At 40.0% G+C, this 26,500-nt stretch overlaps 2 protein-coding genes across 3 annotated transcripts in view; both read left to right on the top strand.

Moving 5' to 3' along the window:
• The window catches only part of LOC106867932 (uncharacterized), a 62,353-nt gene extending 55,284 nt beyond the window's left edge, over positions 1 to 7,069 (top strand). For both annotated transcript variants that reach the window (XM_089341432.1, XM_089341431.1), the window contains one exon: positions 5,202 to 7,069. In XM_089341432.1, the coding sequence (XP_089197558.1) occupies positions 5,617 to 6,897 (1,281 nt within the window). In that variant the 5' untranslated portion in view covers positions 5,202 to 5,616 and the 3' untranslated portion in view covers positions 6,898 to 7,069. The remainder of the gene's footprint in view (positions 1 to 5,201) is intronic.
• Positions 7,070 to 8,984: 1,915 nt separating this feature from the next.
• The window catches only part of LOC106867930 (stromelysin-1), a 57,882-nt gene continuing 40,366 nt past the window's right edge, over positions 8,985 to 26,500 (top strand). The window contains exon 1 of the mRNA XM_014912998.3: positions 8,985 to 10,308. Within this exon, the coding sequence (XP_014768484.2) occupies positions 9,124 to 10,308 (1,185 nt within the window). The 5' untranslated portion in view covers positions 8,985 to 9,123. The remainder of the gene's footprint in view (positions 10,309 to 26,500) is intronic.

Here is a 26,500-nt window from a genome sequence, read left to right as displayed (position 1 = left end):
ATGTAATATAATTTTTCTGAATCTTCAGATTTTTCAATATGCTAGACCACTGGTTTTAAATTGATACTAATTAAATTAATATTCGATTTTTCACCGTTATTATTTAAATTTATATAGATATACATAGATACACACATTTACATACATAAATGTACATATATATACACACATATATATATGTATATATATATATATATATATATATATATATATATACATATATATATATACATACATATACCTACACACACACACACATATATATATATATATATATATATATATATATATATATATATATATATATATATATATATACGTGCATTTATACATATATTATCAATATTCGGCAGAAGTTACTCGCTGATTCAAAGGTCGAAAGATTCGTGCGTAACCTTTGATAAATGTCCAAGCACGAAACTCTCGGCCTCTGAGTCACGTTTTAAGTCCTAGCTTCCTGTTTGTATCACCAAACCCACACCCAAAATGTGTGCCGCTTATGAAACTGAGATACATTTAATCCGTCCCATGCACAAAACTGTTGGCCCTTCAGTCACTAAACATACTTCACAGCTAGAATAATAAATAAACACACACACACACACACACACACACACACACACACACGTATATGCTTTTAGTCTTTTAATGTGTTCAGTCGTAGGACTGCGGCCATATTGGAGCAAACACACCAAATCCCGTCATCCACAATAGAGGTACTTCAACAACAATAAAAAGAAGAAGAGTTCGAAAGAAAATAGAATAAATGAAAAAAAAAGGCGGCTGTGACTGAGAATTCAATGTTAATGTTTAATAAAGGGAGACGTGAGTCAGACGTTGGCGTGGGAGTCATCACAATGAGTGGAGGGGCAAAATTTGAAGGGACACACACACACACACACACACACACACGTACACGTACACACAAACGCACACACACGTACACGTACACACAAACACACACACACGTACACGCGCACATTTACATACACATCTTTATTATTTAGATTTAAAGTAAAATAAGTGACTCAAGGACCCAGACTTTCGTGGCTGATGTCTGAGTATATTTGTGTGTGTGTGTGTGTGGATTTGTCTTTATACCCACGTATACGCATATATATAGATACATACACATACACACTCATATAAAACGCACAATGTATAATGGGCACATAAAATGGTATTGCATGCTTGTATATATATATACATATATATATATATATATATATATATATATATATATATATATATATATATGTATATATGCGTGTATGTGAGTATGAACGTGATGTTTATACACACAAACACACACAGCTATAATTGTTTTTAGAGGCACTTAGCTATATTATTAGTATATTGAACGCCACTACATCTCCTAAAAAGAAATTGTAATTAACAAGACTTGTGGTTTTTATTATAACACTATATATATATAAATACACATCATCACTTTTATGTCCGGACAGCTGAGGTGAACATGCTCCACTGAGGAGATGGAATAACGCCGAAACATCATCATTCATTTTTCCATTCAGTTTTAAAGTCAGCATCCACTTGTAGCTGCATCGATTTAGGATTATTAATCCATATTTGTCGTGTTATCTCTTATTGTTTGTTGTTTTCAGATAGTAAACAGAAACAACCTCGAGGGAGTTTCTGTTTACTAACTGCAACGACGATATCAAAATTTTTCAAGTTAGTGTATTACATAAGTGAAGCTGTACTCTATTCACAGGCACATATATTTCCTTATATAAAATGTATGTATGTGTGTATGTATATATGTATGTGTGTGTGTGTGTGTACACTCATCTCCACCCCTTTGCATATACACGATATTGTGACTGATAAAATACAAACGCAGAATCTCGTGATTTTGTTATTGTTGTCTGTTGGTATTGTTACTGTGTGTGTGTGTGTGTGTGTGTGTGTGTGTGTGTGTTCGTATGTGTATATGTATAGTGTGGGTGTGGCGTGTGTGTGTGTGGAACATATGCTTTCCCTCTTTCTTTCTTTCTTTCTTTCTCTCTCTCTCTCTCTCTCACTATATATATATATATGCGAATATATGTACATACGTATGTATGTATGTATGTATGCAGCTGTGTCTGTATTTGTGTGTGCGTATGCTGTGTGTATGTAGAAGGTGGACATCTGTTGACAATTTTCGTTATGTCACCAGACATAATTCAAGAGGATTAACTTGTAACAAGTCACTCTATTTCCCCTTCTCTAATATCAAATATATTTTAATTAAATGACACCCCACCCCCCTCTTTACTACTACTACTGCTGCTGCTGCTGCTGCTACTTTTGATTCAAAGTGTTTTCGTTAAGTTTCTGCCGATGAAGTGCGAGGATTATTGAAGTATCAGATAAGATATCTAGTGGTATTACTTTCCGGGTCTCTACGATCTGGGTTCAAATCTCGCCACGGTTATCTTTAGGTCTAAGGTTCTATGTTGTTTGAGATTCAGGAATATTTCAGGATCTCCATCTCTTTCATGCTCTTCTTCGCTGTCAGACGAAGAACCCGCACCCTAAATGCTGCATTTCCTCATTCCCATGTACAGATCGAGGATCTCACCGCTTGACTATTTCCAACACAGGCATCAGTTTTATTGGGGCCCATTTTATGACACCTTGATCACAACCTAGGAGATAGTCTGGAGGAGTTGGACCTGCCAGAAACAACAATCAAACTTTTTTAAAACAACATATCATCTTCAAAAAGGAAGAACATGTTGGACAGTGTAGTTCTATGTATAAAAATGTGGCATGGTCACGGTAGGAATGTCTTTCATCATATGTCTCATCACATACGGTTAACCTGGTTCTAAACAACAACATATACAGGACAGCTATTTCCTGGGCCGAGCATGCAAGATTTACTTCATCATTGTACCTATTTATGCTGAGAAGAACTGAGTTATCGAAATTATTTCCAAGGTTCAGGGTCTGGACAAGGATCCAAAACAATATCTCACCGTATTCCACTGGATTTCACGCCTGTCCCCTGTACATAACAACCTCTCTCGAACAGTAACTTCCATATAGATTTGTTCTGAGTTTGGTCTGGAGGTCAACGACCCCACAAAACCTCCACCACCACCACCATCTTACTCCTCCCCCACTCCTCCCACAGTACCCCCTCCTCCCCCAGTCCAATAAAGTCGCTGGGGGTTTCTCATCTTTCACTTCCTTATTTCTACACAACACAATACTTTCACACGCACAACACATACAGACGCGCACATATATATATACCCTTCTTTACAAATGTATATATCATATATCCAATATGTAAGTCTCAGCCATTCTACACATGCATACATACATATGTATGTATGTATGTATGTATGTATGTATGTATGTATGTATGTATGTATGTGTACATACATACACGTGTCTGCATGTATGTGTATATTAAATGTGTGAATACACTGACACACATACGCACATCCACAGACAGGCACAATTATTTATTTAACACGTATAATAATATAATATTGTTGTAAGTATCCAGAAGTTATAATGGAAGGCTATGGTTGGTTTGGAGCTATATTCTTTTACTTGTTTCAGTCATTTGTCTGCAGCCATGCTGGAGCACCACCTTTTAGTTGAACAAATCAACCCCAGGACTTATTCTTTGTAAGCCTAGTACTTATTCTGTTAGTTCTTTTGCCGAACAGCAAGGTTACGATGATGTAAACACACCAACATCGGTTGTCAAGCAATGGAGAGAGTACAAACACAGACACACACAATATATATATATATATATATATATATATATATATATATATATATATATACATACATACATATCATCATCATCATCGTTTAACGTCCCCTTTCCATGCTGGCATGGGTTGGACGGTTTGACTGGGGACTTGTGAGCCAGATGGCTGCACCAGGCTCCAGTCTGGTCTGGCAGAGTTTCTACAGCTGGGTGCCCTTCATCGGATAAATACAAATACATACACAGAAGTTATAATAGAAATTAAAATAAATCTCAGACTCTATATAAATATCAAGTCTTCTATTCAGTTAAAGTTCGTTTTAATTCGAGTAAACACACAAACACACGTACATACATACATACATACAAATGTGTGTATGTGTGTGTATGTGTGTTAAAACTAAAATATTGACTACTGAAAACGATGCCCCAAAATATTCAAGTTAATTTGAATGGCTTCAAGAACCTCCAAGACAGGAATTCTTGAAGCCCTGTCAGTAACCAATACTTTAAGCTGCCAGAAATATTACGATACTCGATTGCATGAAAAATAACCAGTTTTTTTTTATTTATTTAACTTTCTGCCCCTTTCCCCACGACTAATGACAAAATTCTGATGTAAGTATTTATGCATACATACATACACACACACACACATACACTGTATAGAAGGGGATATAATTGTTCCTTCTGTGATACACCTTTATCTATCTATCTATATAGATAGATAGATAGATAGATAGATAGATAGATAGATAGATAGATAGATAGATAGATAGATAGATAGATAGATAGATAGATAGATAGATAGATACATAAAGGAGAGAGAGAAGGCCAACGTTTGTATTGTGTGTGGTGAAAAGGTTTGAAGAGTGATTGGTGGGGGAAGAGGGAGGTGGAAAGGGGAGGTGAGTCAGGGTAGATGATGGCAGGGTCGGGTAGGTGACTTGGTGGGGGTGGAGAAAGAAAAGGACGAGTAGAAGATATGGAGTGAGAGCATTCCGCTCTTCGTCCACCTCTCTTCACTGCAACATTGAGTACATTATAAGCAGGTGGGGCTGGCACCTGCTTACGTCACCCACCCGGCAATTGTGTATCCAAGTTTCTATAATACACACACACACACACGCATTTATATTCGCGCCCGCGAGCATGTAGGTTTGTGAGTGGGTGGGTGTGTATATATACAATGGTTATTGGTGTTAGTCATGGGATTGTTGTCGTACTGGATGAACGCCTTTGTAAGTTTTAGTCAATGCTATCGACTCTAGAACTTATTTCTGTCTGACCAGGACTATCGGACACTAAATCCGGGGTCAAATATCGCCAATCATCCAGCAGAAATTACAGTCATCTGCACACGCACACACACACACACACACACACACACACACTTCCTTTTTTTCGGTTTTGAAATGTGATTAACTTTTTTTTTTCTTTTTTCTTATTTTCTTTCCAGAAAAATCCTTTTAAACATCAAAGAGGGAAAAGAAGTGATTTTCTGTTCGTTATTGGAGGTGATCGAAGAGGAGGAGGGGGAAGACTGTGGAGCACCTCGTTTGATTGGCGATCTTTCCTGTTGATCTTATCAACCACATCATCCATTCTAACAACCAATCATCGAAAGACTAAAACCTGAAATTTAGGGAAACGACAAAAAAATATATAAAAAAAAAGACAGAAAGAAAAACTGAAGATAATAATAAAAACTACAACACTAACAACAAAAACTGTAATAAGACATTGTGAGATAAAAAAAAAAGGGGTTGGAATAAAGAAAAGGGGGAAGTTTGGTTTGGGTAGGGGTACGAAAGGATAACAGAATAATTCTCTTGCAAAAGTCCAATCTGAGCAAAACCCAGCGGCTCGAAAAGATGGCGTCCTCCTGTGTAGATCGGACAGTTTCCACGGCAACAGAAAATAGCGTCGGCGAATTGGTCGATGAAGGGGCCGTGACTGTGACATTGAAAGTCGATTACAGAGCGGAAGACGAGTTTAAGCAGGACTCCAAATGTGAAATGCAAGTGAAGAATTTGGGTAAGCAGGAACCTGGTTCTGATTCTGGGCACGACTCAGTCTCTTCCTCAAGTGTCCTTGAAAATCCGACTGGTGATTCGGGGTCAGCTCATAGCGATGCGGAATCCGTGTCCCGTCCATCAACCGGGGCCCCAATCCAGGAGTCAGCAATGCTTTTAGCCGCGCCTTCTCCAACATTGCCAGTCACCAAGCGGAAACCTCCGTCATTATCGCAACTAGTTTCGATCGATAAGAAAACTCCGTCACCTGTGACCTCATCAACTTTGACATCAAGGTCAAGTCCATGTCCTTCGTCGTTCTCGTTGAATTCTCCTGCGACTCCGTCAACCACGTCGCCGCCATCAATGCCTTTATCAATGTCTTCTTCGTTGATATCTCCATCATCTCACCCGTCACACGAAACAACCGAAAGCTCGGCATCATCGCATACAATGTCCTCTTGCTTTCCTGCATTCTTGCCATCTTCTGACACAGCAGCTAAAGGCGAACCACCGGAACAAGCTTCTTCACTCGGACACCAACCGACACCGCCAACCACTTCCTCTGCTCTGTCTGACGTCACACGCGCTTCATCAATCGATCAACGTCGCTCTTTCGATTATCAACTGACTCATGCTTTGAAGGTGATTGCTTCTGACTCCAACACAAATTCAACTCTACGAAGCGATGATGGAACACCTATAGCGACCGACGAGTCGCCGAAACCGCAGAAACAACAACTTCAACAATTCACTTCGTCGCTTCGCTCCAATACTCCACTCGTTGTGCCTGCTTTTAACTCGACCCAGCAATCGGAGAAAGCGCCATCTTCGCCAAAAACAACCAATCAACGTTTCAGAACCAATAATATCTTGTCGCGCATGCTCTTACCAACTTTCAATGTTTCCTCTTCGGCGTTTTTCTCTTCGTCTGCTTCTTCTTCTCCGGGATCACCTTCATCTATCTCTCCCTCTTCACTCTACCCGCCTCCTTCTTCACTCGCCTCTGAAATTCCATTATCTCCGTTGCCTACAGCACCTCCACCAACACCGCCACCACCAACAACACCACCACCGCCGCCGCCGACTTCCTTGTTGACTTCCCCGACCTCAACGCCTCCATCGTCGTCTCCACCTTAGCCTCAGTTGGCTTCTTTGCCGAAGAAAATAGCACCGAAAGCAGGAAGGTTAATCAATCCGATCAGTGCAATTGACGGAACAATGGAACCTAAAGCTACAATGTTCAATGTCTGGACAATGATTGGTAAAAACGGACCAAATGATGAGATTAAAATAGTTAATTCTCCACAAAGTTGGCATTCACGTTTTTATCGTCTTCACCATCATGATCATAATTATCATCTACCTCTTCATCCTCCTCGTCTTTTTCATCCTCTTCATCATTGTCATTTACATATCACCAACAAACATTTGTATCTTTCAGGTCATCATAGAGTTCTCTTTGACGACCAGATGCTGCAAGAATCGGACATTGGTAAGCTTGATTCTGAAGACAGAATCCTAGTAAGTAGAGATAGCGGTGTCATTGTAAATGGTACGGGTCCGGCTCTGACCATTGCTTCCGAGGTGTGGGATACGCATGAAGAGAGCTGGAATACTTTATCTAAATTTGATGGCTATTGCAACAGAAGCCACATGAACAGCGGCAAAGGCGACCGAGACGTCGCTGACGGTGACCCAACTCACTCCTTGACACTTATAAAAGCAGACGATAATATTAAGAGAAATACCACCACCACCACCATGACCACGGCTGCAAATAATAATAATAATAATAATAATAATAATAATAATAATAATAATAATAATAGCAGCAGCAGCAGAACAGAAAAAGCGCGCTGTCGGAGACAAATGTTGAAAAGGGAAACGTTAGGTGACGATCAAAGTTGCATTGAGTTTAGTGGAAATGTGTTGTTTGTGAAGTTTAAACGGGTAGATGAAACAAAGGGTGGAATAGAAGAGATAAAAGAAGCGCTGGCAGAACTAAAATGGAAGAGACAAAGAAAGGGAATGGTCGAAGAATTTACTATACAAAGTGGAATCTCCAGGGAAGAATACAGGAGGAGCAAATGGCTGCCAGTGAAAAGTGACCAAACTCGAAGAGAAATGCTGACATCATCAAAAGTGAGAAGATCCCAGTGTTCAGGATGGCAGCCAGAGACGGCAGCCACACCAGCGCCACCCCTGGCACAACCATCTTTGCCATTATATTCCTCAGCCTCCTCCTGCCTCTGGCAACCAGAATTAGGAAGTCTCGCAGTGAGGCTAGTAATTAAAACCTTCTACTGCTCCTTTCCCCACCAAAGCAAAAAGCTGGCTCCACCACCACCACCACCACTTTATATTATTATTACTACTACTACTACTACTACTAACGGTCTCTGCTGCAGTGATCGAGGTTATGACTACCACCACCATTATTCATGCTATTATTATTACTTCGACAGATACAAACAAACGATACAAACTGCTGAAGAGGAGTCGGATATAAAACATTTGTTAATACGTTTCAAGTCAGCTGTAGTGTTGGCAACAACAACAATTGTGGTGGTGGGGGCGGCGATGGTAATAGTAGTAGTAGTAGTGGCAGTCGTAACAACGCTGAACTCCAGTGGTAATCCATCTGGCGTTACCCGTTCTCTGATTCCTTGTAGCCACAGCATCACTTCTGACAGAAACCCTGTTATTACCTCCCCCTCCTCTCCTTCTCTAAGAAAGGTAACAACTTTGGATGGCAGATGCCAAGTGGAAACGAAACCACGACCCGACCGACTCCACCGAAACACCACTCGACCTCCTCGCCTCCCCTTCACAATCGGCTGCTATTGTGACCAAGCCTGTTTAGACAACATCAATGGAGGTGCAGCCGCGCTGCCTGCCAACAACTGTGACGACAACCTCTTCCCCGCACATGACCACCACCACCACCACCACCACCACGATGATGCTGACGACGCTGATGATGATGATGATGGCACATCTGGGGATGGTTTTAATAACACTTTAACACAAACAACTAATTTCATAGCCGAGCCTAACACTACAGCCACCACTGAACTTACTACTACTACTACTACTGTAGCTACTGCTGCTACTAGAACGAAACAAACAAAAACAAGGAACTGCAACAACATCAACATCAATAACGGCAGCAGCAGCAGCAGTATCAAAAGATGCGATAGAAAACGCGTTGACGACGAGAAGACAAACGAGAGCGGCGATAAAAGTAAATTAGACGACAGAGATAACAACAGAGTCTGTGATTGTCGACTGAACAACAACAACAACAAGAACACCAACAGCAACAACAGCAGCAAAGACTGTGTAGCAAGAAGCGAGTTTCGGATGGAGAAAGAAGCGAGCGAAACGGTGATGTTCTCCAGTGATACAAACACCGACTCGGACTGCTACAATAACAACATCACCATTAACAACAACAGCAATAACAAAATTAGAGACGAGAAAGTAGCAGCCATGACGAGAAGGCGAGAGTTAGAAGACTGTGAAGCGGATTTCACCAACAGCGCCACCTCTTGGTCGATGACGGCGGCGGCGGCAACCAACACGAACAACAAAAACAACAACATTAGTAGAAACAATAAGGTGGAAGTATATGATGATGATGATGATGATGATGATTGTGGTGGTGATGTGAGTGAGGATTGTCGGTCAGCCCCTCCAACGGCCTCCCCTACTGACAGCTGTTCTTCCCTGCTACTATTACCACCTCCGCCAACTGACGCCGCCGCCGCCGCCGCCGCCACTGCTGTTTCTCTTCCTCATCTTACTTTGACTCCATCAACTACAAACAGCAACAGCAGCAGGTTCGGCTCAGCCGCCGCTCCACAGTTCTTGACTTCGGCAAAACTGTCAGAAAGGGAAGCCATCAACATGTCGACAAGCAGAGACGGCCAGTGTTGGACCCAGCTGTCTCCTTCTACTGTTTACACCTTTATTTACTGGTCGCCCCTCAACAAGTCCTACACCAACAAAGAGCCATTGCTGCTACCTCCATCTCCTTCGTCTAATTCTTCATCATCTTCATCATCAATATCATTACCATCAACATTCTCATCATCAACAACAGCATCATCATCATCATCACCTTCAGTAACAACATCAGTAACACCATCAGAATTATCACCCCTACCACCACCACCACCACCACCACCACTACCATCATCATCATCAGTATCCTCATCACCACTACCCCCACCTCCTGTAGTAGAAGCAATGGTATCCCCCACAGGCACAGCTCCGTCAGACTTACCAAAATCTCCGTCGTTTCCAGTCGCCAACACAACAGTGCCGCGGATTCAATGTTCCAAACCGACCCCGATGTTAACACTCAACCGGCTTTCCAATACGACAGCGTCCAGTTTTAATTACCATGGAAGCGGGTTCGGTTCCTGGACGAAATACCTTTTCTTCATGCTGCTGGTCGTTGTACAATTACTCTCCCAGCCAGTGGACTCGGCCCAGCCGCGAACTCAAAGGAGTGCTGGGACGAATATACAGAAAAAAGGAATGGTAAGTCAGCTTTTAATAAATACACACACACACACACATACATATTTGTATATGGGTATGTGTATCTGTATATATGTATGTATATGTGCACTTGATGTAGATTTGACTGTGATGTCTACTCCTTGTATGTAATATATGTGTCTATGATGTTCGGATGCGTAAATGTATGTGTTTGGATTATTCTAATTTTGGCCATACATAGCATAAATGAAATACTATATACATGTCTGCGTGTGTATACCCAAATACAAAGGTGTGTGTCTGTGTGTGTGTATGTGTGTGTGTGTGTGTGTATGTGTGTGTGTGTGTGTGTGGTCGGAACAGACAGAATGGTTGTGAAGCTCACTTCGCAAGTTGGCGGTCTTGAGCAAATATTTCTACTCCACCCCGGGTCAGTTGAACCTTTATATGCGAAACTGGGTGGACAGAAAGGCGGGAGAGTACCTCTCCTTGAAGGGTCCATCTTGGTGACACCCTGTGGCTACACTAACTCCCGATCTAAGAAGGATTATTCAGGATCCATGTATCGATGGAACACTCTCCCCTCCCTCACTTCATTCGAAGGTATTTCAGAGAATTGATTGGACAATCGAACACTTCGCTCGAGTGTAGCAAGCAGCCATGCATACTATACATTCATTCATTCATACATACATACATACATACAAACAGACACACATACATACAGAGGCATATATGTGTGTGTGTCTATGTTTTTATGGGTATACATAAGAGTGTGTGTGTGTCTATGTTTTTATGGGTATACATAAGAGTGTGTGTGTGTGTGTACATTTTGGTTTCGCGTGTATATATGTTTGTGTTTTGGATGTATTTGTGTGTGTATGTACGTTTTGGTTTTGTGTATATGATGTGTGTGTGTGTGTGTGTGTTTTGCCATGTCTGTGTATACCTAAGTGCGTGTGTGATGCATCACGTAGTGAATGTAAATGATGATGAAGATGATTTCTTTATTTGGCTCAGAGCGTCTGATGGGTGGAGGAGGAGGGGTGGTATTGCAAATATACGTTTGTAATTTGTGGGGTGTGGAGATTTGACGGTGGTGGTGGTGGCGTGGAAGATATTTTGTGCCATCAATAAATGGTAACGCCAAGAACCTAAGGAATTGTTTGAAGGACTAAGCCTGTACGGACTACACGGGGACATACTCAACAAATATACATTTGTATATACACACACACACACATGTATATCTATCTATCTGTATATATATATATATATATATATATATATATATACATAGAGAGAGAGAGAGAGAGAGAGAGAGAGATACATACATACATACACATACACACACATGTATATACAATTTGAAAAGTAGCGAATACGTGTGTATATCTGTACGCTGTTTCTTAATGACAAATATACAGATGTACGATTATAATTATATATGCTTTTCTATGTGTCTTAAAACTATATATATATATATATATATATACAGTAACAAAGTGTGTGTTGCGTAGAATTAAGTGGTAGAATTAGGCATATATATATATATATATATATATATATATATATATATATACACATGCATATATATATATATATATATATATATATATATACACACACACATATATATATATATATATATATATATATATATACATATGTATGCATGTATGTATGTGTATATATATTAAACACCCTTACATATTTATATGTTCCCGTGTGTGTGTGTGTGTGTGTGTGTGTGTGTGTGTGTGTGTGTGTGTGTGTGTGAATGTGTGTACATTTCAGAAACTGTATCATGGCCTATATAAAATTTGGGGCAAAAAATTTTCTTACCGTACCCACATCTACCAACCACCTCTGCTCCCATTACCGTTACCACCCGTCACTTGCTCCTTTTTTATCGCCTTCTTTACGTACACACACACACACACACACACGTATGTGTGTATATAATTAGTAAGGGTAATTCTTGTGTATGTAGATATTACCAAAATGGCAACGACATGCCGACAAGTGTCTGGATGGAAGAACCGAAGAATATATAAAAAGAAAAAAAAGGAGAGGGGGTTGATGGAGGGGGGAGGGGGAGTAAGAAGCTGTTAGTTTAGCCGAAGACATATAACAACCGCAGTTGTTTGTGTGATAAATGCCAAGCTGTAGTCATCTCTCAGTGTCAAACTTCCCGACTGACTTACAACTGATCAACTGGTGCTCTGTTCTCGTAGCAGCAGCAGCAGAATTAGTGGCAGAGGTTCATAGCTTTGAGTCGTCACAGTCTGCTAGAAAAATATGGAAATACATGAGGAGATTGGTAGCAAAGTTTGTCAGCGAAGACTATGAGAATAACTCGAATTAGAAACTAATGTACATTACTCAATGTTAGTCGCTGGTAAGGACACTGTATTTCGCTAAACATGCTGGCTCTTTAAGCAATGTGTTCGTGGAGAATGGCGAAAGTGTTGGATGCTGAGGAAAGAGCAATGATTCCTGAAATATGCATATACACCCACTACCTAGCTTTCTATCTTCGTTCACATTGTTTACACAGACGTATTCATATAGGAAATGTGGTAACTTTCAGGGCTGACTTTAGTTTCTATTGAGAATCTATAGAGATAATTCAAAGTGATTACTTAAAGTGTTCTTCTGTCACTTTTTGATTATTACAATAACTTTCTGCTTAAAGACTCTCAACTGTTTTATAATCTCCTCCTAATCTGAAGAGGTTTCTAAAGAGTAGATGTGAATATTTACAATGAAAATGTATAAGTGGAATATATTTTGAAACCAAACTCTCGAGTGCCGGGTCGCAATCATTTTGACTGTTATAACACTAGGTCGAACATCAAGACATATTAAATGGCATTCATATATTCTACCAAATTAAAACGGAATGAAAAACAAAACTTCAAGTTTTTGGGAGTTGCAACTCCTCCATGACACCCAACTCAACAACGACTGGTTAAACAAAGATTTAGGCGCAAAATCTATTGTTTTAATGACGTTTTATTAGTGACAGTGTATCTGTGCAACACGTGTGTGTGTATGTAAAAGTGGACACGCATATGAATATATATTTCTATGTAATAAATATTGACGTATGTACGTGTTCGTGTGTGTCTGTGTATACGTATGTACTTTTGTGTGTGTGTATATATATATATATATATATATATACATACATATGCACACTCATACACATATCTTTCTCTCTCTCTCTCTGTATATATATATATATATATATATATATATGGTAGCACAGACTGGCATGTACGTTGGTAGTAGATAGATGTGATATATACCAGTAATTGAAGACATCTACGAACGTTAGAAGAAGACAACTGGCAGATGTTTGTAGGAAAGAAAAAAGAGGATTAGAGTCAGTTTGAAAGTGAGTAGTTTATCAATAAATTGAGATAAGAGAGGTGAGCAGATAACAGACTACAACATTGTTAAACTGTGTCTGTAGTGACTCCAACGAAAGAAAACAGGCGGTGGGGATGTTGCACACCTTTAGCTAATCAGCTGATACTCTGGCAAAGTTTTCCTTTTTAAGTAAAACAAACAAATAAACAAACAGACAAGTAAAAGCTGAATGAAAAAGAAGGAAAAAAGGTTTGAATGTTTCATGCTTTTTTTTAAGAGGAGAAACATTACAGCTGGAACACCGGTGATTATAACGGTGTAAAGTTAATTCTTGTCAGCGATAGGAAATATTTCTGACTGATGGCTAAAACATCGCTCTCTCTCTCTCTCTCTCTCTCTCTCTATCTCTCTCTCTCTCTCACACACACACACACACACACAATCACTATGTCTGCTGGTTGATATTATTATCATCACCATGATCATCATCGTTTGGCTTAAAGTGCCACGATTTGGGGTTCGATTTCCAAGAAATTCCCTAAAGCAATAAACAGGCGACTTAATTCATTGTTTATTGTAAACAATGCCTACTTGGACAGATTGTCTGATACATTAATAGCGACGACACATGGTTATTATTACGTAACATTAATATTTACATTTATCTCTCGCACCTCACTATCTCCTCCCCCTGTCTTTTTCACCTCTCTCTCTCACACACACACACACACACACTTACACACACACACACACACACACACACACACACACACACACGCACACACACACACACACACAGTTTCTCTCAAACGCGAATTTCCTGTCCTAAAAGGTCTGAACAGGTGGCAGACTTCGTTAATCAGTGACAGCTAATTAACTGAACTAATCTTATTAACTCCTCGTCTACCTCCCTCCTCCCCCACCTCGCTTTAGAATCTGCCGATAGAGGGCACCATAAACATGTAATATAATGATTAGATCAGTCATTACACACCAATAACTGCTCGTTAATTTAATACCAACAAAACATATTGATAAATATGTCACTTGTTCGTGTAGTAGTAGTAGTAGTAGTGGTTGTGGTGCTGCTGTAGTTGAAGGTGGTGCTAAGCGCCATCTCAGCTCCCAGCCTGCACGCCTATGATAAAATAAAAATAAGAAAACATTCCAAACGTGACCATGTTGTCTAAATGTACCTCGGACTAAATCGTTCTAATGCTTTCCTTTTTTAAATCTGATTTGAGGCAGATTTGGCTGTTATGTCTTGCAATTCAAGGGGCTCATTTAGACACCCCACCCCTCCACGTTACAATAGAAGTTTTGATACATAAACTCTCATCATGGTATATGTGTAACGAGGAGTAATTATGTGTGTGTGCGTGTGTGTGGCATTGAACACACCCTGTTTGTCCCTTTGTCTCAGTTCACGACACCCTCAGATTAGGAGTACCCACCCCTCTCATACCTGGGTATCGTATCATAAATATTCCATGAGTGTTTGAAGCAGTCACATGACGGTATGTTTGACACATGCACACACACCCTTTTGTGTGTGTGTGTGTGTGTGTGTGTGTGTGTGTGTGTGTGTGTGTGTGTGTGTTTTGGTTCTAACGATCGAGAGTAAAAGCACTCAAATGAAGACAGAATTCCTCGAAAGGTTTCTACCAAATTATGACCCAACGCCGGAAATCAGCCACAGCGTCGTCTGCCTTGCCACAAAAAATGGACGAAGGGAACAAACTCAAGCCAACGCATACATTGCTCTGTACTTGCTGGACTTGCTACAAATAACAGCCTAGTCTCCATTTAATCACACTCTACTGAGTTACGAGGAAACATTATAATGGAATTCTAAAAATATGCATCCGAAATGTGGATGGCTACGGATGGAATGTCTTTGTGCGCGTCTGTGTTATAGGGGACTAAAGACCAATGTTGCCATGTCCATATAAGGAGTGAAATGAATAAATGGCATCGGATGAGTCAGTAGGTGGTGGTGGGGTGGTGGGGATTCGGGTTAGGGTAATTAATCCCTAGGGATGTATGAGTGGATCTCGATCTCCGCTGTCTGTGAAGGGGCCATGCACTTCAGCCCTTTCCTCCTCTCTACCTCTGTGCTTGTGTCTGTGAAGGGGCCACGGGAACCAAATTCTAAAATAAATGTCAGGGTTCGATAGTTGAAAGTTGACGAGAGACTTCTACACACTGACCAGCGCAAAAGTTAGTGTGGCGAGTAGGGTGCGCTGTTTAAACACTGACCACAGGAAGTGGGTGGGTGGAGATGATAATGTAGGGGTGAAGGTGGGGAACTGAATTTGTTAGAATGGACGATAATCTTCCAGAGTTATGTCCCTTGGAATGAGTCCCCCCCCTTATTCATACGTACATACATACCTCCATCCAGCCATACATACATATATGTATATATGTCTGTGTCCCTTTGATAGATCCCGCCCCCCCCCCCCTATGCATGATTGTATACATCTACATACATACATATTTGAGTAAGCAGTTTTTAAATTAATTTAAATTACATAGTTGTATATTTTGCGGTGTTTATCTTAATGAAACGGCGGTTGAGCACAAAGTATGAACTACATATTCTCTCTCTCTCTCTCTCACTATATATCTATATATATATATATGTGTGTGTGTGTGTGTGTGTGTGTGTGTGTGTGTGTGTGTGTGTGTGTGTGTGTGTGTGTGTGTGTGTGTGTGTGTGTGTGTGTTTTAGTGTGTGTTCGTGTTGTTGGAGTTAACTAAGCACCACCACACGCTACTGCTGCCTCTACAGTGCTAGAGATGTTTTTGTTTTGCTCATTCATTTCGCTTTCTAAAAGCTTCTTGGTCAAAGCATGAACTCCACCAATTCTACTCGCCAAATAACTCGGAGAGACACTTCTACATTTCATTATAATCGTTGTTCTTGCTGTTGTTTAACCCCAGGTCAATTCTGGTTAGTTATTCATCTAATTCTTTTTTACTCTTAAGTGTCCCTCATTTTTTTTAAAGCTAAACCATATGATTTGAAGAGGTTTAACTGTTATTTTTAAATGTCCAGTTGACCCTGCACGATTCCTAAGACCCTCTACAGTTGGCTACTGTGGTTAGTTTACTGGGGACAGTTACCTCCCTTAGACCATGCGGCCAAATATCTCAGTCTGCCAGACCAGTGGTCACTTGTCAAATTTCGTTCACGATTACATTGACCAAACATGAATGTAGACGTTTGGCCCCAGGTCGTTTGTCATGGAGCAGAGCTATGATCAAAAATCTTCCAGCCATGACGACCCCACCTGTCGCATATTATTATTATTAATAATAATAATAATATGCGCTGTGGTTAGAACGTTGGCCTGAAACTACCTGGTCGCAGGTTCAATCCCACTACGTACTCTACCTTAGACTTGGGTTAACCAATTCCTTGTCAGTGGAATTTGGTGAACAGAAACTGTGGAAGCCTAAGGTGGACCGTTTCGTGATAGCGTTGGTGTATTCCGATTTGTCTCCTGGTCTTTGGTTACTTTCAAGGGATCATTAGGGTTTAGGATGAGCAAGGGTATTAAACGGAGAACCGGGGGATGAAACTATTAGGGATTAAAATCGGAAAACTGGACGAGAGATTTGAATGACCCAAACCAACAGGACGGTGTATAACACAGACGCGCACAAAGACATTCCATCCGTAGCCATCCACATTTCGGATGCATATTTTTAGAATTCCATTATAATGTTTCCTCGTAACTCAGTAGAGTGTGATTAAATGGAGACTAGGCTGTTATTTGTAGCAAGTCCAGCAAGTACAGAGCAATGTATGCGTTGGCTTGAGTTTGTTCCCTTCGTCCATTTTTTGTGGCAAGGCAGACGACGCTGTGGCTGATTTCCGGCGTTGGGTCATAATTTGGTAGAAACCTTTCGAGGAATTCTGTCTTCATTTGAGTGCTTTTACTCTCGATCGTTAGAACCAACACACACACACACACACACACACACACACACAACACTTCCCCGATCTTAGTATGTATACACGTATATACGTGTGTATATGTCAATATGCATATGCGTATATCTATATATGTATGTGTACGTATATGTCTCTCTCTCTCTCTCTCTCTTTATGTATGTATATACATATACGTATATATAGATATACACAGACACATGTACATACACACATACGTATATATACCATGCATATATATATATGTGGGGGGGGGGGGGAATTCTGTATAGTAATATAGTAATTAAACCTATTGTTAGTCAAATTCAAGTTTCTTTACTACTACTACTACCACCACCACCACCCTCCTCCTCTCCCACCTTCCGCCCTATGTTTGGTCAGCTTCACTTGTTATTCCCAACCAATTAGCAATCTGTGGGAAATTGACATTGTCATCATCATCATCATCAACATTAATAACCATTTACGGAGGGGATTTCTGTGTAATTTAAATTTAAAAAATTCTGGTCGTTATTATTATTATTATTATTATTATTATTATTATTATTATAGTATAGTTTTGGTTCAGCATTGGTAAAATATATTCCAACCATGACTCTCCCATCTGTACCGAAACTACTTGTGTAACTAACAGCTACCTTCACTGACATTATTGTGGCCGCTCCAAACACTACCCCACCCCCACCCCTGTAATCTATTCCTGTCAATGAAACCGCACTATCTCCAATCAGTTTATCAAACAGTAGTCATAGTGGATTTGAAAAAAAATCAATATTGTATTACCTGTCCAGCATCACCTGAGTCATACCTGTCCAACATTCACCTGACTCATCATACCTGTCCAACTCTCACCTGACTCATACCTGTCCTCTATTATCATAAACCCCTATGTATCATTTTACGTCGCCTTATTGCCTGGCGTTCGTTCTGAAAGCATCGCTGTTAGATGCGATGAGATAAGCAAATCAAGCTTTGTCTCATCCAGATTTCACAGAAACGATTGCTGTCAAAGATGGCGACACTAAGATGGCGGCGGATTGCAATGACTTGTAAATAAACTTTATTTAAAACTGGTGGCATTAACTGAGATTAGATTGATATTGATAGCTGATAGCCATGGATTGGGTTTGTGTGTGTGTGTGTGTGTGTGTGTGTGTGTGTGTTTAAAACTGGTCAGTCATTCTTGAACAACACACCATTGGTGTATGCATACACACATATACACATATAATGTGTGTGTGTATGTGTGTAGATAGATATAGATGTACATACACACCGGCCACCAGCACTACACAAAGCTCTAAACCAGTGGCTCCCAACCATTTCAAAGCTAAACGCCTCCACCCCTCCTCCTCTCCTCTCATGTTTTGGACAGAAAAAAAGGCAGATTATTTTACTGAAACAGAAACTAATTTATTATCGCTATTTTCTTACGTAAGTCCATCCTTTCAGATAATTACAATGATTATTGCAAGAACATCACCACCACCACCATCACCCACCACCACCACCACCACCGTGTTAAATTTTTATGGAATTTACTAATGAAGGAAAAGGCTGAATTGTTGATCCGTCAGTCATGTTTTCTACACATTCATAACACAATGTGTCCTTACAGACAGACCCTTACGTGGACCAATGCCCCTCTATGTTAAATTACTAAAGAACAACCGGGGCCCAACACCCTTGGAGATCCACGTAAGATTCTGGTGTTCAAATTTTCTGCAAATAAAGTTGGTTATACTCTAACAATAATGATACACATAATATTTCATGATTTTTTATACAATTCCAAATAATATCTAATTATAAAAACATAAAAGGGCAATTTGGAAACATGGAATGTCTGAGAGGATCCAGGAGAATAAAACAAGAATCAAAGAGGTCCATTGGTTAAAAAAAGGGGGGGGGGGATTCAGAAACACTGCTAAAGGAGGCAAAAGAACTTGTATGATCAAATCATATTGGACCCTTGGTACATCCATTAGTCTTGCTACATTATCCTTGATAACACCATGTCCTGGATTTATTTTAAAAATGGGTTAAAATATTTCATTTTCATGAGAATTCAAGAACCCTTTTAAATAGCCAACGCTTCCTTGGTAGCTCACAATGTTCGCAGCGTTCTATATAGTTGCTCGACCTATTAGAAATAGCAGCTGAGTCGTCCTCAAATTACAATCTTGCAATCTTAAAAAGGAAAAAAGAGCGATTATGGCGGGGTCAAAACATTACCCATGAAAATAAGAGGGGATGGTCCACTTTGGATCAGAATCAACCTAAGACAACAACAAGTACAATACATTATTCTGGTAAATCCCTCCTCCTCCTCCGATAAGATAAATCTTTATAAAGTATGTCATTCGTTCCCTTTACGCTCAGCTCTTCAGTCTTTGGCACCAAATCTGTATAATAAAGGGCAGGGGGTATGGGTTAAATTTGCTGTTTAAACTGTGACCTAAGGTAACTTGTTGTTAGAGTAGGCGTAAACAGCATGGTGGAAGGTTCGCATGAAGGTGACTCTTTGCAAAACGCAGAACAGAAAACACAGCAATGACGTTGTTCTGCAAGTTTCATCTGGACTGCTTCTTCTAATTATATTCATTTACCAATTCCATCTTTTTATCTGACTGTTGCTAGGGAGGGAAGAGAGGAAGTGAGGCACCATCACCACCACCGCCGCCCCTTCGTTGCAGTTGTCCTAACAATAACATTGACCCGTCGTCAACCTGGCAAGAAACGTAACACTACTTTCGGAATGTTTCAATCGGAATTGTCAAACTATTCCATCGATATCTTTGGAATGGTCTTTTACACACACACACACACACACACAAACAGACATAGACAAACACATACATGTATAGACACACAATTATTTACATACACAGACATACATGTACATATGCATATACATATACATATATATATATATATATATATACGCACACACACAAATGAAATGTGAGAGTGTATATGTATGCGTGTGTATATATATATATATGCATATGTATGTGAACATGTACAGATATGAATACGTAGGTAGGTCTCTGTTAGGTATGTCTTACCTTCCTATCTATCTACCTGTCTATCTCTGTCTCTTATTTGTACCCCACCCTAGTGTTACTGCCACTGTCCCCTCACTCCTAACCACCACCACCACCACCCCTGCTTCCCATAAGCCATCTCACTGCCAACATCGATAATTTAAATTCAATACTTCCCTAACAGCCGAGTTCAAGCCAGTCGCCAGCCAGTCTGGGATATTACCATACTCTGCCGTTGCTCTCTGACGTTGCACGCGAGTTCCGGACATCCCCCCAACACCACCACCACCACTAAAAACACCAGCGATTTCCTCATTACCCTACACCACCCCCAACACCACGTCAAACCTTACCTCACTGTTTTATTTTTATCAACAAAACTACTTTGTTTAGCCATCATCACTGCAACTACCACCCCCACTATCGCCAACACTTCTATCTTCATCAACATCTCCCACACCAAAAAACATCATCAACGTTGCCACCACCACCACCACCACCGCCACCACCACCACCACCGCCACCTATACTAACAACAAACCCACCATTATCATCATCAACTCACATAACAACAATAACATTGTCATCAGTTTCTCCCACCACTTCTGTAATTCTACCTCCGTCTTCTCCTCTTTACACCTTTTCTCCAACATTGCCAATCTCAGCCTCTCACAAACAACATTCACATTCGTACACATACAGAGACGTATACCTACATACATACATACATACATACATACATACATACATACATACATACATACACACATACATACTTACATACACACACACACACACACATTTGTTTTGAAAAGGAAGCGGTCGACAGCGACTTCGAAGTTTCGGTTTTGTAGTTTTCGTCAGATCGATGACTATGTGATCGTTTGACTGTTTTAACACAAAACATTAATACACACACAAGCACACATGCATATGTGTCTATTACATATACACATATATTACATACATATATATATATATATACATACATACACACACACATATATACATATATATATGTATATATATATATACACACACATTCTTCATCTTATCTTTCACTCGTCTTTCTGTCGTTTTCTTCACCTCCCCCTTCCCCTCCCCAATATATCTTCTCTGATGTGTCAGTGTGTGTAGGGGAGGGCGACGGTGTTAACTGATAGATTTAAATTTCCTGGCGATATAAGTTGACGTGAAACTCGAGACACAAGATCGATGGCGGCAAGATTTTTAAGGCCCGCGAGGGTTGGGCAAGGACAGAAAGACGAGGAACGTATGGAAATCAGAGGTAAATGTTGGGATTTGCTAGGAATGAGGATCTGATGTGATTTGATGAGAGATCATGTCGTGAAAGCTGAGTTTAAGTTGTCACATATTAAATCGCGGATGACCATGCTATACTGTCGATACAGTTTCAATTCTCGGTTGAATTCATTTCCTTTATGTTTCACCTCTTGATTCTCACTGCCTTTCATAGTGACTCAGCTTCTACAAGACGCAACTGCGGCCCATGGTCTTGCACAAAACCAACACATCTGACACGAACCAGCTGCTATACACGGATTTACTGCTATCGCACTGAAAGGCAAGGGCTACACGTTTGATAGAGAAGCGGATACCAATACTCATACAAACATACAGATAGTTGTCCCCTTCATAATGTCTCTCGTTTTCACTAATTCGAAACGAACCATCAGAGTAAAGGTTCAAGTCATATCGCTGGCCTTCACTTCACGTCAATCCATCGGCAGGGAAACTTCAAAGTCATTGTCAACAACAAATTATACGTAATATGTGAGTGTGTGTAAGTATATATTTATGTATGTGTGTGTTAACTAAGGTTGTTTCACAATAATTTTAATAACAGTAGAACATTTACTGGGTGGGGGAGGACTTAATACGATAAAGCAGAGCCAAATGTATTCTAAAATTGGTTTTCATTGAGACATTTAAATTTCAACTAGTTTTAAATACATACATACATAGTGTATATGTATATGTAATGTGTATATATGTGTGTGTACATATATATATATATATATATGGGGGGGGGGGCGTGTATTATAATGATGGGGATGATAAATAATGATAGCAACAATAACAACAACAATAATAATAATTATTATTATTATCATTATTATAAAATATATTTGGCGGTGAGTGTAAGTTGCTGTAATATTGTAATCGCCCCAAACATGGCCAGACGACAGAAAGGAAGCTGGAAACTCCATCGACATCGGTAAAGACGGTGACTAAGGTAGAAAACATTGCTGCAGTGATTATAATGATGATGGAGGGGATGCAGAAGAAGAAGAAGAAGAAGATAAAGAAGGAGACGGGCAAAGCTTACGTACACACCCTTACATATATCTATCTCTGTATAAATGTAAATGTGTGTATGAGGTTGTTTTTTGTTTTTAAGGGAGAAATGCTAATCTAGAATTGAAGAAAACGAGAAAAAAAGGGGGTAGACGAGAAAACGGAGTTGCATGGCTTTCCGTCAGCATCAACTACTGAACATGTACAGCAGCCGTCATCAGCCGTCATCAGCTTACTCCCCACTCCACCCCCTCTCTCTCTCTTACCCTCTACCTCACTTTCATTTCTTTTTCTTCAAACACTTGCGTATATATATATATATATATATATATATATATATATATATATATTATATATATATAGATAGATAGATAGAGAGAGAGAGAGAGAGAGAGAGAGAGAGAGAGAGAGAGAGAGATGTCTGTGTGTGTTTATATATGTATACACAAAAAATGCATATATATAATGCATATGCGTATAAATAGACAGACACACACGCACACACATATGTATCTGTGTATGCGTTTTCTGCATATACCTACTTTCTGAATCCCTCATCAGCTCGCCCCCCACCTCCCCTCTTCTGCGGTACTATCTCCAAGACATTCTTTCTCCTTTCAGTAGAATTATGTTATCATTGCGAACTCTTCAGTTTCTTTATGGCATAATAATAATAATAATAATAATAATAATAATAATAATCTTTTCACAAGGCCTGATATTTTGAGTTAGGGGCTGATTACATCGACCCCAGTGTGTAACTGCTACTTAATTTATCGACCACGGAAGAATGAACGGCAATGTCGACCTCGGCGGAATTTGAACTCAGAACATGAAGCCACAAATAATAATGGTTTCAACTTTTGGCACAAACCCCTCAGGTTTTGGGAAGAGGCTAAGTCGATTACATTGAGCCCAATGTTTAACTGGTACCTATTTAATAACCCGAAATGATGAAGGGCAAAGTCGACCTCGTCGGAATTTGAACTCAGAACGTAAAGAGCTGGAACAAATGGCGCAATGCCAATGCTCGAGTTCTACTACCAATAACAACATGCCATGGGATCTATCAATGACATGAAGATCTGCAAGGGACATGAGAAGGCAGTACTTAACAACAGTCCTTCCATTTATAAAAAGGCCTGATGCGTTGTTGTGTCTAATCATTGATAAAAATTGCAGGAGGGAGATTCGCTCACAAGAAAATGGTTGAGACATGGAACAGCCAAAGCCTGGACCTTCAGCACTCTAACAAACAGACATACGAATGGCAGAGAAGTCCACCATAGGGAATCACTAAAAAGCCATAACTTTACATAGCCAATATTTTCACGAACTGAATGTCACGAACTTATATCGATAAAAGCCTATCTCTGGCTCCGTCGAACGAATACAGCCTTATTGGGACAACAAAAGTAGCAGGATTTCCCATACAGGAACAGATCATTATTGCAAATAATGAGGAAGTGGAAGAGAATAGTGGAATATATCGATTCCCCAGCATTTTGACTGGTAATTATTTTATTAACCCTATCATATATGTATATACGGTTCAAATTTATAGAAAACAAAAGACGAAGACAGGTGAAGGAACAAGGAGCAGACGTATTAGTGTGAGGCTCGGGAAAAATGGAAAGGAACAGTCTTTGTCGTTTCGAGCCTCTGCTCTTCGACAGAAACAGTTGTGAGGGGGGGGCGAATGGTGAGAGAACAAAAATATATAGAGAGAGAGAGAGAGGGAGAAAATGTTTAGGGATTAGTGGTTCTACATGATATATATATATATATATATATATATATATATATATATATATATATATATATATACAGAGACAGAGCAGAGGTAGGGATGCAAATCAATCGATTTTTGTCTGTATGTGTGATTGTGTGTGTATGTATATGTGTGTATCTTTCTATGTAAACATATACCACTTCTGAAAGAGGCATTAAACAATGTGTGCGCGTGTGGGTGGATGAGAGAGAGAGAGAGATTTGCGTAGTTAATGATGTGTAGTCACATATTAAACCAGTGATGAAGGAGCGAACGGGGCCCTTATTGCTCTTCCTCGGACCTCGATGACGAAATTAAAATGTTGGCGTGGGGATTGAAGTCTAACTTAGTGATGCAATGGTCCGCATTCATTCCGCTGATCTTCTGTCTCAGTCCAGGTGGTTTTATCTGCTTTCGGAATCGAGAGAAAGGAAGTTTGAATCGTAAACAAATATTTGCTCTCTCTTCCTCTCTCTCTCTCTCACACACACACACACACATCTACTCACATACATACACTCACATATATACACTCACTGGTGCCAACAAATCAGTCCGTTCCGCCATATTTCTTCAGACGGAAGCAGCAAATCCTGTTTATAAAATTCTGATAGCATCGTCTTTCAAGAAGTTCATCTTGTTTAGTAACTACGTCGTCGTTATCATCATCATCATCATCATCATCGTCGTCATTATCACCACCGTCTGCCCCTCCCCTTTGACCACCTACACGCAGGAACAGGTTCTAAGTGGTCTCACACTTGATCTGCTAGAAATAACAGCCAAATCATGCCTTACCGTCAAAAACATGTTCAGAACACATTAGTTAATGTATGCAGTCTTACACACCTTTAACAATACGGGACGTGTGTGGCCGGAACGCCTTTCATTGTAGTACTTGACTTAGGGCTACACAACAACTCTGACTCACCATCTCCACCCTCACCATCTCCACCCTCACCATCTCCACCCTCACCATCTCCACCCTCACCATCTCCACCCTCACCACCTCCACCTTCATGTTTATCCTATTTTTATCTATTGAACTACAATCACCACCACCACCACCTCCACTTCATAAACATAGCATGACCTCCACACTGACTAGATTTCTCCTCTACTTGGGACCTATTTACAGCCAAGTCGACTGTGCAAAGAAGTAACCTATAGCTGTTGCTGATCTGTTTTGGTCGATCGTATCCCAGACATGACCTACGTCTACCTTGGAACCCTGATCTTTGACCATCCCCACCACACGCAATCAGGAAACCTGCCCACTGACCCAGCAGCTACAATAACAAGGGTACGTGATATGAGATGAAGCCAGCTGCTAATGTAATAAGGGTGTAATACGGGTATAACAAGATGCTATCAGGAGATGGCTCCTTCTAACAATGAACTCTCACATTCATTTCAAAAACAACAACATCCTCTGACCGACTTTTCTCTTGATTATTTGGAACATATGTTGCGGCAGGTAGGGTGTATATACATACACACAGTCACATATGTGTGTGTGTGTGTGTGTGTGTATGAATGTATGTATATTCACGTATACGTTTATATACGTAAGCATATATTCATGCGTTTGTACATACGCGTGCATATATATACGAACACACAGAGGTATATATACATATATAGATATACAAGCACAAACACCACTCACAGACTAGCAACTATGCAGACATACGTTCATCTATTTACATTCAAAAATTTAGATATACATCCACGTCAGTCTGTGGTAGCAGGTTT

This window comes from Octopus bimaculoides, chromosome 24, assembly GCF_046866305.1.
Source record: "Octopus bimaculoides isolate indiv1 chromosome 24, ASM4686630v1, whole genome shotgun sequence".
Lineage (NCBI taxonomy): Eukaryota > Metazoa > Mollusca > Cephalopoda > Octopoda > Octopodidae > Octopus > Octopus bimaculoides.
This window is presented reverse-complemented; position numbering and strand designations above follow the sequence as displayed.